The sequence below is a fragment of the Oncorhynchus kisutch genome, linkage group LG29 (assembly GCF_002021735.2).
Source record: "Oncorhynchus kisutch isolate 150728-3 linkage group LG29, Okis_V2, whole genome shotgun sequence".
NCBI classification, from domain to species: domain Eukaryota; kingdom Metazoa; phylum Chordata; class Actinopteri; order Salmoniformes; family Salmonidae; genus Oncorhynchus; species Oncorhynchus kisutch.
The window spans coordinates 10,045,157-10,063,990 of NC_034202.2; the positions used below are offsets into that span (position 1 = coordinate 10,045,157).

At 43.3% G+C, this 18,834-nt stretch overlaps 1 protein-coding gene across 1 annotated transcript in view; it reads right to left on the reverse strand.

Moving 5' to 3' along the window:
- LOC109880100 (G protein-coupled receptor kinase 5-like) overlaps positions 1-18,834 on the reverse strand; it is a 37,492-nt gene that overhangs the window by 2,785 nt on the left and 15,873 nt on the right. Inside the window, exons 3-12 of the mRNA XM_031809146.1 lie at positions 16,896-17,008; positions 16,366-16,443; positions 16,178-16,275; positions 15,920-16,012; positions 15,748-15,811; positions 15,421-15,561; positions 15,105-15,295; positions 14,790-14,827; positions 12,636-12,725; positions 238-446 (exon numbers count right to left, since the gene is read on the reverse strand). Of these exons, the coding sequence (XP_031665006.1) occupies positions 238-446; positions 12,636-12,725; positions 14,790-14,827; positions 15,105-15,295; positions 15,421-15,561; positions 15,748-15,811; positions 15,920-16,012; positions 16,178-16,275; positions 16,366-16,443; positions 16,896-17,008 (1,115 nt within the window). The remainder of the gene's footprint in view (positions 1-237; positions 447-12,635; positions 12,726-14,789; positions 14,828-15,104; positions 15,296-15,420; positions 15,562-15,747; positions 15,812-15,919; positions 16,013-16,177; positions 16,276-16,365; positions 16,444-16,895; positions 17,009-18,834) is intronic.

Genomic DNA, 18,834 nt, shown 5'->3' on the forward strand with positions numbered 1-18,834 from the left:
ATCAACAAAATAGCAAATTATGGAATTTCTCAGGGGGGAAATGGTGTTGCATCCTTTCATCAGAGTTTCAGACACTTGTAGAATCTATGCCAAGGCGCATTGAATTAGTTCTGACGGCTGGTCGTGGCCCAACGCCCACATTGTTGGTGTTTCCTTTATGTTGACAGTTACATTTATATTTGAACTACATTTAGTTGACAAGCTTCAGGTCAAAGCTGAGCAAAAGTCTAGTCTCACAGAGCGGCAGAAGTCTTCTGTCTCGCTGCTAAATGTCTTCCTGTACACCTCTTCCGTCTCCTGTATCCTTCTCTCCATCTCTTTTTCTGTCAATTGCTCCCCTTGTCTCTTGAATGGGGATCGTCCGGCCGTCATCTCGTACACAAGGCAGCCCAGGCCCCACCAATCAGGGCTCATCCCGTAGTACTCATGGCCAATCACCTCTGGAGCTGAGTGAAAGAAGGACGGGTTTGGAAATGTCCACTCACTGTTTGTTGTTGCTCCTAAATTAGATCTGTAATGAGACTTAGTGATAGTACAACATCTGGAAGGAAAAGGTGAATGTAAAAAAATATATATATATTCATTTTGACCACTGTGGGCATCTAAACAGTGTGCAAGTCTTTGTAATGATATTTCATATACCTTGCACTTTTTGAAGTCCACAAGATATGAATACACAACCTGTGTTGGAGCCAAATGTCGAGTCCGGGAGAAGGGGTCCGAGTCAAGACCGAGACCAGAAATATGCGAGTTCAATTATCATGATTTTAATTTAGTCAAATTGCCACCACAAAAGTTAAAAATGTCCACTATTTAAATTGTATTAGGGAAAAATGTTGAAGTGGAATCACATTTTGACTTAATGGATGGGACCATTATTACAATAATTTAGGTAAACTTACTGCGCAATAGCGAGCAGTAGTTTTCCCATGGGTGGGCTAGCTAGCTTGTTGTCGGCTAGTTTGCAGCAGGTGTTATCAAAGAGGATGATGTTGCTAATTTGTTAGCTTCTCCCTTTTCAGGAATAACTTTCAACAAGAAATTAAGTTTCAAATGATCACCATCTGGTGAGTGGAACTGTTATTTAATGATTTTTTTTATTGCGGCTTTTTTGCTGTTAGCCATCTCTTTGAAAATTACTTGTGAAACATTGTTGCATTTAAAGTGGAACTGATAGCATTTTAGCAACATGAAATCTTATTAAAATCACTTAATATAAATCTCCAGGAATGACACTTAAAAATAACATTTTCTGACAAGTGACCACTTAAATAATACTTAAAACATTGGTGTTGTCCAGGACCGGTCTACACAGACCGGTGCACTATAGCCAATCAGAGCTACAGTAAGCCTCTATACAAACAAGCCATTTGTGTCGGAAATACTTATTAAAAATATATCTTAGACACCGGAGCTTGTGAATTCAATGTTGACTTTATTACACAGTAACAAGCCGAGCTGGTCCATGGAGCAACTGCCGGTCCCAGACTGAGATCACTTTCTATACAGTTTCAGTTTGACACAACATGTCCAAGGACACCCAAAGGACTAGACAACGGCCTCCCTCAAGCCCAGTCACACACACACACAATGGCCTCCCCCCAAGCCTACACTGATTGTGCTCACCACTCCAAGACGCACTACACATGCACCGGAAAATCCCCCGTATTTGCCACAAGGGCCTGTCATCATTCACTTTTAAATGAACTGTTTTTACAGGAAGCTGGAACAGCGTGACTTTAGATCATTACAACACATTCACCAAAAGCCACAAAATACACATGAATAGATTTCTGAAAATAAATCTGTGAACACTACAGGAGTCCTCTTACATTTGGGAACTTTACAGTCTTATTGATCAAAGAACTCTGAAAAAGGTAGGCTCCCTCTCCCTCAGTTATGAACATCAACAACAAGATCAACAACTAATGCTTGCCAGAGCAAGATGAGCTAAAATCTAATGAAGGAACAACTTTTTCAGCTACTTGGCCATCAAAATTGCACTGAAAAATGATGGGGATTGTAGCCTCATCGTCCTTCTGCAGCTCGCCTGCCAATTCCCTGGGGCGGCAGGGTAGCCTAGTGGTTAGAGCGTTGGACTAGTAACCGGTTGCAAGTTCAAACCCCCGAGCTGACAAGGTACAAATCTGTCGTTCTGCCCCTGAACAGGCAGTTAACCCACTGTTCCTAGGCCGTCATTGAAAATAAGATTTTATTCTTAACTGACTTGCCTAGTTAAATAAAGGTAAAATAATAAATACATTCTTGCTTGTCCCAACCAAGCACCCGAGCTAACTGGCTAAAGTTTGCTAGCTAGCTGCTTCTAGACACAAATGAGAGAACACCTCACTGACCATTTTACTCACTGTAGCAGTGCTGGTTAGGCTGTTTACATGTTATCTAGGGCATTCTTGACTATTACTTTTTTTTGCCTACGTTTACTGACACCGGTCATATTCAGCGGGTGTCAGAGAGAAAGAGATATGCTAACTTGATAACAGTTGTTCAAGTTCTTGCTAGCTAACCAAATGACACCTGTATCTCTAGCTGTGTGTAGCCACCGAAAAAGAATATGTAGGTAAAAAGTCAGTCACTCACCCACTCCTCCAATGGCATGACATCCTCCTAGCAGCTAGCTAATGTTAGGCTCTGTGTTTTCATCTTGTTATACAAATAGATATGCTAGCCTATTAGCCATGTTATGACTGACCTGTGATGATGCACTTGCTAGTTTGATTGTATTGACATTCCCAGCCTGAATTACATGTCTGTTTTTGTCCAGAATATTGAGTCATTGAAACTGAAACAGTACATCCTGAATGGATGCCATATACAGCGTTCCTCACTGAGTTCCCTGAATTCCTATCGGACCTTGTAGTCATAGCAGATAATATTCTAATCTTTGGTGACGTCCACAGACCCACTCCAAAAGGCTTTCGGAGCCATCATCGACTCAGTGGGTTTTGTCCAACTTGTCTCTGGACCCACTCACTGTCACAGTCATACGCTGGACCTACTTTTGTCCCATGGAATAAATATTGTGGATCTTAATGTTTTTCCTCATAATCCTGGACTATCGGACCACCATTTTATTACGTTTGCAATTGCAACAAATAATCTGCTCAGACCCCAACCAAGGAACATCAAAAGTCGTGCTATAAATTCACAGACAACACAAAGATTCCTTGATGTCCTTCCAGATTCCCTCTGTCTACCCAAGGACGCCAGAGGACAAAAATCAGTTAACCACCTAACTGAGGAACTCAATTTAACCTTGCGCAATACCCTAGATGCAGTTGCACCCCTAAAAACTAAAAACATTTCTCATAAGAAACCAGCTCCCTGGTACACAGAAAATACCCGAGCTCTGAAGCAATCTTCCAGAAAATTGGAACGGAAATGGCGCCACACCAAACTGGAAGTCTTCCGACTAGCTTGGAAAGACAGTACCGTGCAGTACCGAAGAGCCCTTACTGCTGCTCGATCATCCTATTTTTCTAACTTAATTGAGGAAAATAAGAACAATCCGAAATTCCTTTTTGATACTGTCGCAAAGCTAACTAAAAAGCAGCATTCCCCAAGAGAGGATGACTTTCACTTTAGCAGTGATAAATTCATGAACTTCTTTGAGGAAAAAGATTATGATTATTAGAAAGCAAATTACGGACTCCTCTTTAAATCTGCGTATTCCTTCAAAGCTCAGTTGTCCTGAGTCTGCACAACTCTGCCAGGACCTAGGATCAAGAGAGACGCTCAAGTGTTTTAGTAATATATCTCTTGACACAATGATGAAAATAATCATGGCCTCTAAACCTTCAAGCTGCATACTGGACCCTATTCCAACTAAACTACTGAAAGAGCTGCTTCCTGTGCTTGGCCCTCCTATGTTGAACATAATAAACGGCTCTCTATCCACCGGATGTGTACCAAACTCACTAAAAGTGGCAGTAATAAAGCCTCTCTTGAAAAAGCCAAACCTTGACCCAGAAAATATTTAAACTATCAGCCTATATTGAATCTTCCATTCCTCTCAAAAATGTTAGAAAAGGTTGTTGCGCAGCAACTCACTGCCTTCCTGAAGACAAACAATGTATACTAAATGCTTCAGTCTGGTTTTAGACCCCATCATAGCACTGAGACTGCACTTGTGAAGGTGGTAAATTATATTTTAATGGCATCGGACCGAGGCTCTGCATCTGTCCTCGTGCTCCTAGACCTTAGTGCTGCTTTTGATACCATCGATGACCACGTTCTTTTGGAGAGATTGGAAACCCAAATTGGTCTACACGGACAAGTTCTGGCCTGGTTTAGATCTTATCTGTCGGAAAGATATCAGTTTGTCTCTGTGAATGGTTTGTCCTCTGACAAATCAACTGTAAATTTCGGTGTTCCTCAAGGTTCCGTTTTAGGACCACTATTGTTTTCACTATATATTTTACCTCTTGGGGATGTTATTCGAAAACACAATGTTAACTTTCACTGCTATGCGGATGACACACAGCTGTACATTTCAATGAAACATGGTGAAGCCCCAAAATTGCCCTTGCTAGAAGCATGTGTTTCAGACATAAGGAAGTGGATGGCTGCAAACGTTCTACTTTTAAACTCGGACAAAACAGAGATGCTTGTTCTAGGTCCCAAGAAACAAAGAGATCTTCTGTTGAATCTGACAATTAATCTTAATGGTTGTACAATCGTCTCAAATAAAACTGTGAAGGACCTCGGCGTTACTCTGGACCCTGATCTCTCTTTTGAAGAACATATCAAGACCATTTCAAGGACAGCTTTTTTCCATCTACGTAACATTGCAAAAATCTGAAACTTTCTGTCCAAAAATGATGCAGAAAAATTAATCCATGCTTTTGTCACTTCTAGGTTAGACTTCTGCAATGCTCTACTTTCCGGCTACCCGGATAAAGCACTAAATAAACTTCAGTTAGTGCTAAATACAGCTGCTAGAATCCTGACTAGAACCAAAAGATTTGATCATATTACTCCAGTGCTAGCCTCTCTACACTGGCTTCCTGTCAAAGCAAGGGCTGATTTCAAGGTTTTACTGCTAACCTACAAAGCATTACAGGGGCTTGCTCCTACCTCTCTCTCTGATTTGGTCCTGCCGTACATACCTACACGTACGCTACGGTCACAAGACGCAGGCCTCCTAATTGTCCCTAGAATTTCTAAGCAAACAGCTGGAGGCAGGGCTTTCTCCTATAGAGCTCCATTTTTATGGAACGGTCTGCCAACCCATGTCAGTGACGCAAACTCAGGCTCAACCTTTAAGTCTTTACTGAAGACTCATCTCTTCAGTGGTCATATGATTGAGTGTAGTCTGGCCCAGGAGTGGGAAGGTGAACGGAAAGGCTCTGGAGCAACGAACCGCCCTTGCTGTCTCTGCCTGGCCGGTTCCCCTCTTTCCACTGGGATTCTCTGCCTCTAATCCTGTTACAGGGGCTGAGTCACTGCCTTACTGGGGCTCTCTCATGCCGTCCCTGGAAGGGGTGCGTCACCTGAGTGGGTTGATTCACTGATGTGGTCATCCTGTCTGGATTGGCGCCCCCCCTTGGGTTGTTCCATGGTGGAGATCTTTGTGGGCTATACTCAGCCTTGTCTCAGGATGGTAAGTTGATGGTTGAAGATATCCCTCTAGTGGTGTGGAGGCTGTGCTTTGGCAAAGTGGGTGGGGTTATATCCTTCCTGTTTGGCCCTGTGTCCTCGGATGGGGCCACAGTGTCTCCTGACCCCTCCTGTCTCAGCCTCCAGTATTTATGCTGCAGTAGTTTGTGTCGGGGGGCTAGGGTCAGTTTGTTATATCTGGAGTACTTCTCCTGTCCTATTCGGTGTCCTGTGTGAATCTAAGTGTGCGTTCTCTAATTCTCTCCTTCTCTCTTTCTTTCTCTCTCTCGGAGGACCTGAGCCCTAGGACCATGCCCCAGGACTACCTGACATGATGACTCCTTGCTGTCCCCAGTCCACCTGGCCGTGCTGCTGCTCCAGTTTCAACTGTTCTGCCTTATTATTATTTGACCATGCTGGTCATTTATGAACATTTGAACATCTTGGCCATGTTCTGTTATAATCTCCACCCGGCACAGCCAGAAGAGGACTGGCCACCCCACATAGCCTGGTTCCTCTCTAGGTTTCTTCCTAGGTTTTGGCCTTTCTAGGGAGTTTTTCCTAGCCACCGTGCTTCTACACCTGCATTGCTTGCTGTTTGGGGTTTTAGGCTGGGTTTCTGTACAGCACTTTGAGATATCAGCTGATGTATGAAGGGCTATATAAATACATTTGATTTGAATGGAGGCAGCAGACAATGTACCAGGCCAGCTGTGATTTACAAACTGATAGCATTATTTTTTGGACTACCAAGAAATGTACTGGTGAATGAATCATGCATTGAACTGCATCCATTTATACTGCCAACAATGCCTTAGTGTGTGTCATGGAACGTTGAGTTAAATATACCCTATTTTTAAAACCTCCTTTATAAAGTTGGTTTTGTAGCATTAACTGGGAATTTTATATTTTTGACTGATATGATTGTCTGTTTCATATTAAAATGCTGACAGTTCCACTTTAAACTTTGTCACTGGTCACTTTGTGTGCTAAATGTGATGTTTCTTTGGGAAGTAATAGTTGTACATTTCGATTTGGGAAATGCTGAATGGTTGTGTTTTTGTATTCTTATGATTGGGACCTCTACAGGCTTATGGCTGAGTGAATGGACTGCTTATCCTTTAATGTCATGGGAGCTCCCGTGTGCCGCAGCAGTCTAAGGCACTACATCTCAGTGCTAGAGGCGTCACTACAGACCCTGGTTCGATTCCTAGTGAAATAAAGGTAAAAAAAAAAAAGTCTTATTCGATCTGTCCCCAAATCAATATATAGTTGGTTCAGGGTTTGTTTTGATATTTCAACCTGCGTGTCCTGATCGTGTCTGGTGTGGATGGACAAAATCAATATGCTCGCAATGGCGTGTGTTCGAGCCCGGTCTAGGTCGGCAGGTAAGCCGTACACCCACTTTCTTTTCAGTGGACATTACGTATACTCACTTCTTATTCCCTACTGATGCGTATCGAAGTAGTGTAGCGGAGGTATATGACTTATTATGATGTAGTACAATAGAGAAATGATGCAAAAAGTTTCCTACACAATCGCAAAGTACATGAAATATATTCACATATGCGCCGCACACATAGCTTACTTTCAACGGAATATCATCTGCAGGCAGCAAGTGTGTGCAGCTCAACTGGTCTTGGCATGGAGCAGCTCACCGAAGAATTACATCAGCAGCTGGTAGGGTAAGAAATGCTAAGGCAACAATGGGTATGCAAACCAGGAATTGAAAAAGTTTAGTCCGAAGTGTTGGTTAGTAGGTTATTGGTGATGTGCAATTGTCTTCATGTGCTATTTGCATCAGGGGCGTAGATATGGATGGGGCCTAGGTGGACAGAGGCCCACCCACTGGTGGGCCCTGACTGGCCCACCCAATCAGATTTGATGTGGTTTAAGCATCGTTGTGACAATCAAATTGTTCAAAATAAAACTACTGACAGTGAAAATCAGAAAAATCTATAGGAAAACAAACAAAACAGGATATTTCACACAGGGTGCATTTCCTTTGCTGGGCGGGCCGTGTGGGAACTTTTTGGCTAAATTTGAGTATACCCACTCCTCCACTGCATAGGGCCGATGGAAAGACAGCAGTCACAGAGAGCATATTTTTTATTTTATTTAACCTTTTAACTAGGCAAGTCAGTTAAGAACACATTCTTATTTACAATGACGGCCAAAACCGGACAATGCTGGGTCAATTGTGCGCTGCCCAATGGCCTGGATAAGCATTAACCGTTCATGGCGATTTAGCTAGCTAATTTGTCCTGGGATATAAACATTGGGTTGTTATTTTACCTGAAATGCACAAGGTCCTCTACTCCGACAATTAATCCACAGATAAAAGAGTAAACCGAGTTAGTTTCTTGTAATCTCTCGTTCAGTCTCTGTCTTCTTTGGACTTTATATGGCGGTTGGCAACCAACTTTAAGGTGCATTACCACCACCGACTGGACTGGAGTGTTGATCTCAGTTTATCTTCAATCACCCACTTGTGTATATGCTCCTATAAACCAATGAGGGGATGGGAGAGGCAGGACTTGCATCGTGTCAAGCGTCACAAATAGAACCAAGTTATATTTTAGCGCCAAGCTACGCAGATGCTCGTGGGCAGTTTGGATGCAATGATTGAATAACGTGTACATTTATTTTGCAACGCTCGCTCACGTAATGCAAGCGGTATGGTTAGCATATGGTCAGCAAACGGTATGGTTAGCATATGGTCAGCAAACGGTATGGTTAGCATATGGTCAGCAAACGGTATGGTTAGCATATGGTTAGCAAACGGTATGGTTAGCAAACGCCCTTTGTGTTTGACGAAAAGTACACTCTCCCACATTAGTATGCTGGTATTACATTTCTGTCCTTTCAGAATCACAAAACTGTCACACACTGAAAGACTATAGGTTCACCCCTGCGCAAACATGGCTATAAAATATATAAAGGCTGTTAAGATACTGTATTAATGTTTCAAGAAAGGAGTGTATGTATCTGGTGAAGTGGTTTTATGCGCTGACTTAATAGATGCTGATGATTGGGTTTTTTACTCGGCTGATCTCAGGAAGAAATTACTAGTCCTCACTGTCCGAGACCGAGTCAAGGCCGAGTACCCGATCAATAGATCAATATGTGGTCTCGGGTACTACAATATTGACTGAAGCTAGTGTAGCTCTGACTGATTTTTATTTTCCCTTGGTGCTACTTGCCTACACAATCGCAAAGTACATGAAATGGAGAAGGGAGAAGGGTAATGAAGTGCGGTTACTCTTTCTATTGCTCAATCTGCTCGAAGTGTTGGATGAATTTGGGAACTTTTGAGATTGTGGAACTTTAGCTGTGTGTGCCTTCTGTTGGATTCGGGCTCTGAGTTGAGAGCTCTCTTTGCAGCGGAGAGAAAAGCAGACGCTTTGCTGGTTGTCTGTTATGTGTTGGACTCATTCATTACACTGTGCCTTGCTAAACTGTATTCCTGCTGTGCTGGTGGTTGCAAATCAATGGGATTTATGTTCAGTGTTACATGCCTTTTAAAATGGAAACTGCAAAAATTCAAAGGATCTAAAAGTGCTAAGTTCGGCGTACTTTACTTAAAAGAGATGAGATCACACAGCTCATGGTGAAAATGTTCAATTGGTTGTCAAAGATGTGCACTGATTTCTCAAAGTTGGTTGAGTTGCATGATCTCAATGAGTCCATGAAGGCTTTGTTTCCTGCCGAGGGGGCAGAAAAGGATCCGGTTGAATGGTCTGGCCCAAACGCCAGTCTGAAAAGACAGCCTTCTTACTGGTTAAAGTTGAAGCATTGAAAAGGAAACAAGCATTGGCAACACTGGTAAAGCAGCAAAGGTTGTCCTCATCAACTCTTAGTGTACCAGTGTTTAAGGGTGACCCACTAGACTACAGGTTCTTTGAACATGCTATTGAAGACAGTACCAAGAACACCAAAGACAGGCTGTACTTTTTGGAGCAATGCACCATGGGCCAACCCAGACATCTAGTCTGCAGTTGCCGACACGTGGAGGCTGACAGAGATTATGCAGATGCCAAAAGGCTTCTGAACCCCCCCACTTGAGATGAGTATAGAGTCGCCACAGCTTACATTGAGAAGCTGGTCGCCAATCAGGGTTGAAGATTCCGACATTTCTCTCACTGGAGGCCTCAACACTATGGATAATGTTCAATATAGGGAGGAAATGGACAGCCCAACAAATGAGAGCTGTAGTCTCAAAGCTGCCATGTAAGTTTAAAGGTGGGTCGGCTACCTACAAGAGAAATGGAAGAAGAGCCAGGTTTGCTGATCTGGTTCACTTTTGTTGATTGCCAAGCCAGAATAGCATAACATCCTGTGTTTGAAAACCTAAGGGAAACCCTCCCCCCACCTCAGCAGTGAGGGGAGGCTCAGTACCTGTAAATAGGTCAAGTGTTTTGAAAGAGAGAGAAAATGGTTTTGCCATCAGTGTCACACCAGCTGTGAAAACAGTGAAAGAGCTGGGTTGGCAATCCCTCTAGTGCGGCACTCCGGCAGTGTCCGTTCTGTCAAAAGAGAACACAGTCCAGGCACATGCACAGAACTGAACAAAAAGCCACATCGAGAGAAGTTGGACTTGTTGAAGATCCAAAGGAGCCTGCTTCGGGTTGTCTGACCCCTGGAAACACGAGCAAAGGATGCACACAGACATACCCGTGAAGTTTGTTCGCGCAAATAATCCTACCATGTTGCACATCACCCACAAAAAGGTAAACCACTGCAAAAAAAATGAAAACGGAGAGCAGAGTGCTACCAGTGCATTTGTTAATTTGGATGGAAATGCTGGGGACAGGAATCCTGATTGCAACCTAGTCGTCGTGCCTGTCAGGGTTAATAAAATCAACAAAAAAGGGGGAAAAAAGTAAGAACTTAACTTTGATTGGAAATTGGACTAATGGATCATTGCGTGCAGAATGTCAGGTTATTGGAATCGCTCATGCTATGCCTGTGACAACGAGCAAGGGTTGTGGCAAGCATTTCCACTGCTCTGATAACATGTAAGAAATTGACAGATAAAAACTACAATATGGTGGATTGGCAGCGATGCTCCACAGGCCATCCACCCTGCTGGTGACGACCGTGTTGGAGATGGATCCCATTGGTGTGGGTCTCTGGCGGCCACTTAGGAGGAGGTGGTGGCAACCCAGGACAGATTGGCTGCCCTGCTGTTACTGCCCACCTCATCTACACATAGAAAGTGGCACACTTGGGACAAGCTACTTTAAAAAAATGTAACTAGGGAAGTCCATTAAGAACAAATTCGTATTTACAATGACGGGCTACCCCGGCTAAACCCGGACGATGCTGGGCCAATTTTGCGCCACCCTATGGGACTCCCAATCATGGCCGGATGTGATTTATTATTTTTTTTTTTAAACTTTATTTAACCAGGTAAGCTAGTTGAGAACAAGTTCTCATTTGCAACTAGGACCTGGCCAAGATAGAGCAAAGCAGTTCGACACATACAACAACACAGAATTACACATGGAATAAACAAACATACAATCAATAATACAGTACAAAAATCTATATATAGCATGTGCAAATGAGGTAGGATAAGAGAGGTAAGGCAATAAATAGGCCATGGTGGCGAAGTAATTACAATATAGCAATTAAACACTGGAATGGTAGAATGTGCAGAAGATGAATGTGCAAGTAGAGATACTGGGGTGCAAAGGAGCAAGATAAATAAATACAGTATGGGGATGAGGTAGATTGGATGGGGTATTTACAGATGAGCTATGTGCAGGTGCAGTGATCTGTGAGCTGCTCTGACAGCTGGTGCTTAAAGCTAGTGAGGGAGGTAAGAGTCTCCAGCTTTGATTGAGTGATTTTTGCAGTTCGTTCCAGTCATTGGCAGCAGAGAACTGGAAGGAGAGGCGGCCGAAGGAAGAATTGGCTTTGGGGGTGACCAGTGAGATATGCGTGTGCTACGGGTGGGTGCTGCTATGGTGACCAGTGAGCTGAGATAAGGCAGGGCTTTACCTAATAGAGACTTGTAGATGACCTGGAGCCAGTGGGTTTGGCGACGAGTAAGAAGCGAGGGCCAGCCAACGAGAGCGTACAGGTCGCAGTGGTGGGTAGTATATGGGGTTTTGGTGACAAAACGGATGACACTGTGGTAGACTGCATCCAATTGGTTGAGTATTGTGTTGGAGGCTATTCTGTAAATGACATCGGTAGGATGGTCAGTTTTACGAGGGTATGTTTGGCAGCATGAGTGAAGGATGCTTTGTTGCGAAATAGGAAGCCGGTTCTAGATTAAATTTTGGATTGGGGTATTTTAATGTGAGCCTGGAAGGAGAGTTTACAGTCTAACCAAACACCTAGGTATTTGTAGATGTCCACATATTCTAAGTCAGAACCGATGCAGCCTGGATTAGAACTAGGTACTGCAGTGATGCTTCTTGCACTGAGATGCAGTGTCTTAGACCACTGTGCCACTCGGGAGCTACTACACTTATGCTGAACAGGGGCAAAGTGCTAGCAACCTCTGGTGCTGAAGATCATCCCTTCCTAAGGACTAATCCACACACATACATTTGTGTAATTTGTGTAATTGTTTCTTCCCTAAATCAGAGAACAATTAGGGGCCGGTGTTTAGGAGCCATTTTGGCCTGTTTATGTGTTGTGTGTATGTTGTCTGTCAAGGGCTATTTTAACATGTTTTGTACACTATATGATGGGGTCACTGGTCGTGTGTGTGTGTAGGTAGCACAGGTGACCAGGAAGGGTAAGCACAGTTGAGAGGAGAGCGCATACAGTTCTTAACCATACAGCTTATAAAATGCTTCTCTCTGCACCTTTTTGTATAGGAATATGTGTATTGGAGCTATTTATATTTTAAATACGCAATAAATGGGAACTTCAGCCGACGAGTAACGTTTGGAAAGTTGATTCTGTGGACGTGTTATGGACGGCTCTCTCCTGTGCCAGCGGCTTTTCATGGGGAATCACCACTACAACCTGTAAGTGTACAGTAGGTTAGAGCCACGTACCCATGTAACCCAGGGTCCCCACCCTGCCTCGTACCAGATTCCCCCCGGATAGCTTCACCGCCAGGCCCAGGTCTGAGATACGGATGTGCCCTAAGAGAGGAGGTGAGGGGAGGGGTTAAGTGGAGCATTAGTTCATATAGTATGGTAGCCACAGATTATTTCACATACTAGATCAACATTTTCCCATGACAGGGAAAATCATCGAACACAAAGTACAGTGCTTTCAGAAAGTGTTCAGACCCCTTCACTTTTCCCACATTTTGTTACGTTACAGCCTTATTCTAAAATTGATTAAATAAACATTTCCTCAATCTACGCACAATAACCCATAATGAGAAAGCGAAAACAGATTTTTGGAGTTTTTTCAAATTTATTGAAAATAAAAAACAGATACCTACGTAAGTATTCAGACCTTTTGCTATGAGACTCAATTGAGCTTAGTTGCATCCTGTTTCCATTGATCATCCTTGAGATGTTTCTGCAACGTGATTGGAGTCCACCTGTGGTAATTTCAGTTGATTGTACATGATTTGGAAAGGCACACACCTGTCTATATAAGGTCCCACAGTTGACGGTGTATGTTGGAGCAAAAATCAAACCATGCGGTCGAAGGAACTGTTCGTAGAGCTACGAGACAGGATTGTGTCGAGTCACAGATCTGGGGAAGGATACCAAACAATTATGCAGCATTGAAGGTCCCTAAGAACACAGTGGCCGGCCATTATTCGTAAAAAGGAAGAAGTTTGGAACCACCAAGACACTTCCTAGAGCTGACCACCTGGCCAAACTGAGCAATCGGGGGAGAAGGGCCTTGGTCCGGGAGGTGAACAAGAACCCAATGGTCACTCTGACAGAGCTCCAGACTTCCTCTGTAGAGATGGGACAACCTTCCAGAAGGACAACCATCTCTGCAAGACTCCATTAATCAGGCTTTTATGGTAGTGGCCAGATGGAAGCCACTCCTCAGTAAAAGACACATGACAGCCCTCTTGGAGTTTGCCAAAAGACACCCAAAGGACTCTGACTATGAGAAACAATATTCTCTGGTCTGATAAAACCAAGATTGAAGTCTTTGGCCTGAATGCCAAGCGTCACATATGTGGAGATGTTTTCAGTGGCAGGAACTGGGAGACTAGTCAGGATTGAGGGAAAGACGAATGGAGCAAAGTACAGAGAGATCCTTGATGAAAATCTTCTCCAGAGCGCTCAGGACCTCAGACTGGGACGAAGGTTCAGCCCAGACTTGAACCCGAACGAACATCTCTGGAGAGACCTGAAAATAGCTGTGCAGCGACAATCCCCATCCAACCTGACAGAGCTTGAGAGTATCAGCAGAGAAGAATGGGTGAAACTCCCAAAATACAGGTGTGCCAAGCTTGTAGCGTCATACCCAAGAAGACTCAATGCTGTTAGCGCTGCCAAAGGTGCTTCAACAAAGTACTAAGTAAAGGGTCTGAACACAGAATGATTTCTGTTTTTATTTTTAATCAATTGCAAAAATTACTAAACTAGTGTTTGCCTTGTCATTATGGGGTATTGGGTGTAGATTTTTTCCCCCCTATTCAATGTAATCCAATGTTGAATAAGGCTGTAACAAAATGTGGAAAAAGTGAAGGGGTCTGAATACTTTCCGAATGCACTGTATATGAGGGAAGAAGTAGGATGTTTTTGGCAGGTGACATTGGCAGAGTGTTTGTATCCTTTGAGGTAGTTACTAATTACAGTGGTATGGTTGATATCATCTACAGGTGCCTCCAACACACTGCCAAGTTTGGAACAGGTGCAAATAAGTTGATCTAAATATATACTAGACCTGCTTATCACACACCGTTAACTTACTTCCTGATAGACCAACCGTTTGTGTGAAAAGAACATCTGAAATGACGTCACCAGGATATCCTGCTTGGGGAAACTAGAATCTGCATCGATGAAAGCGTGATCTGATCTGGGCATGAAGCACAGATAAGGTTGCGACAGAGATGGAAGCGTGATCTGATCTGGGCGTGAAGCACAGATAAGGTTGCGACAGAGGTGCAACTTTCAACTTTTGTTTGGTGTGTTTATCTGACTGGATAATAATAATTATGCCCCCCACCACCACTTCTCAAACCAAAGTTGCGCTCCTGGATTGCGATATTATTAAAGTGTACCTACCATTGTCATCCAGAAGTATGTTCTCCGGTTTCAGATCTCTGAAACAAAAAAACAAAAAAGACAGAAGTCAGTACAGTGCCTTTTCAATGTCACAATCTGTTTTAATCTGGTTGTGTTCCAGTTCTCCACCCTTTTCCAGAAGTGTGCAAGAGGTGGGCAAACAATTTCTCGCACAGATTTACAATGGGGGGGGGGGGGACTCCTTCCAGTCAATACTTACGCCAATCCTATGCTTTTAAATCCATGAAGGCGAGTGTGCGAGGGCACACTTCTGGAAAAGAGTGTAGAATCAGGACAGAGCCCGTGTCTACTGACCTGTAGACAATGTTCCTCTGGTGGAGGTGGTGGAGACCACAGCAGACCTCAGCAGCATAGAACCGAACCCTGGCCGGCTCCAGGCCTGGAGGACCAATGTTATAGATGTGGAACCGCAGGTCTCCTCCGTTCATTATGCTTAGCACCAGACAAAGAGATTGTTTGGTCTCATACGCATACGCCAGACTCACCTAGAGATAAAGTTATGGGAGGATGAGAAAAAGGAAAAGAAAAGAAGGGGTTGAGGGAAAAAGGATGGAAAGAAAGAGAAGAGGATGGAGAGAGAGAGAGAGTCCGATTGTGTGAAGAACCCTACCACAAATCTGCTGTTGAGCTTTTCCAGTATCTGTTTCTCGTTGAGGGCCATGGCCTCTCCTCTCCTCTTCTTCATGTGAGTCTTCTCCAGCTTCTTACACGCATACATCTTCCCAGAGGCTCGCACCTGGCATGCCCACACCTGGGGGGGGGGGGGGGGGGGGAAGGGAGTAAAGGATGGGGAGGCGGAGATTGTATGAGCTGAATCCTCACGATCAAAATTGTAGTTAATAATTTGCATCTCAAGTTGGATTTGGGCTCTATGTTTTCAGAGTTTTGATTTCTCTCCAAAACTTTGTGAAAAGAAGTGTAGTGAAAGAAGCCTAACCTCCCCGAAGCCTCCCTTGCCCAGCATCCTGTACTGTCTGAAGGTGTGTTTGGTAACGGGCTGTCTGGTGGGAGAGAAATACACAGTTAGCGGCTGGGTGTCAAGCACGTGGGGACATATCTCACTTAGTTTGATTACTCAGTCAAACACACACCCGTCCATATGCACTGACCTCTCTACCATCTTCCACTGCAGAAAACGCTCAAAGTACATGCTCTGTAGGTACTGAAGGAAGGGGGCACCACTCAGAAACTCATGGAGGTCACTGTGGACACAGTGAAAGAAGGGTGAATTACTTCGCAGCACACACATTCACTCACATGCGTGGGGTAAGATAGTGGAGGGAAGGGTGAGAGTAACATGGGGAAGGTTGGAGTAAGAGGGAGGTCAGGGTTTAGAGATCTGTGGTTAGGATAAGGGTCAGACTCACTCTGTGCAGTCAATGAAGATGTCTCTACCGTGCCACACCTCCAGACTCTCTCTGCACCTCTTACCATAGCTCTCCACAACCTGTACACACTCAGACGACTGGCAGGAGAACATACACAGTTATTTAACACAAATCTAAAGTGAGAAATCAACCTTTAGTGTGTGTGTGTGTGTGTGTAAAGACAGTACCTGTCTACTGAGGAACCTGTTAATGATTTGCATGCCAAAACTCTTCCTATCTTCATCTGATTGCACCTCATACTCCCCCTGTAAAAGTTCAAAGACATCTGCACTTGTGATTCCTGTTTTGTCAACATGAATTTTGAAGATCCCCGTCTAGTATCTGTCACTGATTGCTTGATCGTTCTTCATGAACGACTCAGGTCACGAAATCTCAGCATGCCATTGAATCCAGGCCAATAAGGAAATACAGAGAGATCTGAATAACAAAGTTATTTATAACACAGTAGACATAAGTCGTCTTCTGCATACTGTAACATACTTTACGTTTCTAACAAAGTTATCATGTTAGAACTCTTTCCTGGCCGTGCACCCAAAACACACACCCTTCGGGAAATATGGCATCACTTTGCTATGACACAGGTCTTTCAGCAGAGTGTACTTTAACATCAGCTCGCAGCATTCAGTCAGATCACCTCCCCCAAAATGGACCATACCACCACCTTCATAGTGAATAAGGCCTATATAGTGAATCGCACCATTTTGTCCAGTAGAGAGTTGCAGTGCCGTAGCTCAGGTTTGCTCTGACAGAAGAGACAGAATAGTTGTCTGCCAATAGGCTGCTTCACACACAGACTGGAGTAGTCTCTCGCTGAAACAAACACATTACAATCATACAGTATTACACATACAAAACTTGCACTCACTCACACACGCACATAGACACACATACACACCAGGGTTGTGCTCAATTCATAATTGCATTGAGAATGCGTCATAAGTCATTTTGAATTGAAGTAGTAAACATGATACAGAATTTCAATTGAAATTGGTATTAAATGCAATAGAACTGAATTCAGTGAAATTAATTGAAATTCAAATGCCTATATTAGGTGTAGTCTATACAAATATACATATTGTACATAAAACATCAAACATGTCATTATATACAGTTGAAGTCAGAAGTTTACATACACTTAGGTTGGAGTCATTAAAACTCGTTTTTCAACCACTCCACAAATTTCTTGTGAAACAAACTATAGTTTTGGCAAGTCAGTTAGGACATCTACTTTGTGCATGACACAAGTAATTTTTCCAACAATTGTTTACAGACACATTATTTCACTTATAATTCACTGTATCACAATTCCAGCGGGTCAGAAGTTTACATACACTAAGTCGACCGTGCCTTTAAACAGCTTGGACAATTCCAGAAAATGAAGTAATGGCTTTAGAAGCTTCTGATAGGCTAATTGACATCATTTGAGTCAATTGGAGGTGTACCTGTGGATGTATTTCAAGGCCTACCTTCAAACTCAGTGCCTCTTTGCTTGACATCATGGGAAAATCAAAATAAATCAGCAAAGACCTCAGAAAAAATATTGTAGACTTCCACAAGTCTGGTTCATTCTTGGGAGCAATTTCCAAACACCTGAAGGTACCACGTTAATCTGTACAAACAATAGTACGCATGTATAAACACCATGGGACCACGGAGCCGTCATACCGCTCAGAAAGGAGACGTGTTCTGTCTCCTAGAGATGAACGTACTTTGGTGTAAAAAGTGCAAATCAATCCCAGAACAACAGCAAATGACCTTGTGAAGATGCTGGAGGAAACAGGTACAAAAGTATCTATATCCACAGTAAAACGAGTCCTAAGCCACTACTCCAAAACCTCCATAAAAAAAGCCAGACTACGGTTTGCAACTGCACATGGGGACAAATATCATACTTTTTGGAGAAATTTCCTCTGGTCTGATGAAACAAAAATAGAACTGTTTGGCCATAATGACCATCGTTATGTTTGGAGGAAAAAGGGGGCGGCTTGCAAGCAGAAGAACAACATCCCACCGTGAAGCACGGGGGTGACAGCATCATGTTGTGGGGGTGCTTTGCTGCAGGAGGGACTGGTGCACTTCACAAAATAGATGGCGTCATGAGGAATTAAAATGATGTGGATATATTGAAGCAACATCTCAAGACATCAGTCGGGAAGTTAAAGCTTGATCGCAAATGGGTCTTTCAAATGGACAATGACCCCATTGTGGCAAAATGGCTTAAGGACAACAAAGTTAAGGTATTGGAGTGGCCATCACAAAGCCCTGACCTCAATCCCATAGAACATTTGTGGGCGGAACTGACAAAGCGTGTGCAAGCAAGGAGGCCTACAAACCTGACTCAGTTACACCAGCTCTGTCAGGAGGACTGGGCCAAAATTCACTCAACTTATTGTGGGAAGCTTGTGAAAGGCTACCCGAAACGTTTGACCCAAGTTAAACAATTTAAAGGCAATGCTACAAAATACTAATTGAGTTTAAGTTTAACTTCTGACTTACTGGGAAAGTGATGAAATAAATAAAAGCTGAAATAAAAAATTCTGACATTTCACATTCTTAAAATAAAGTGGTGATCCTAACTGACCTAAGACAGGGAATTTGTAATAGGATTAAATGTCAGGAATTGTGAAAAACTGAGT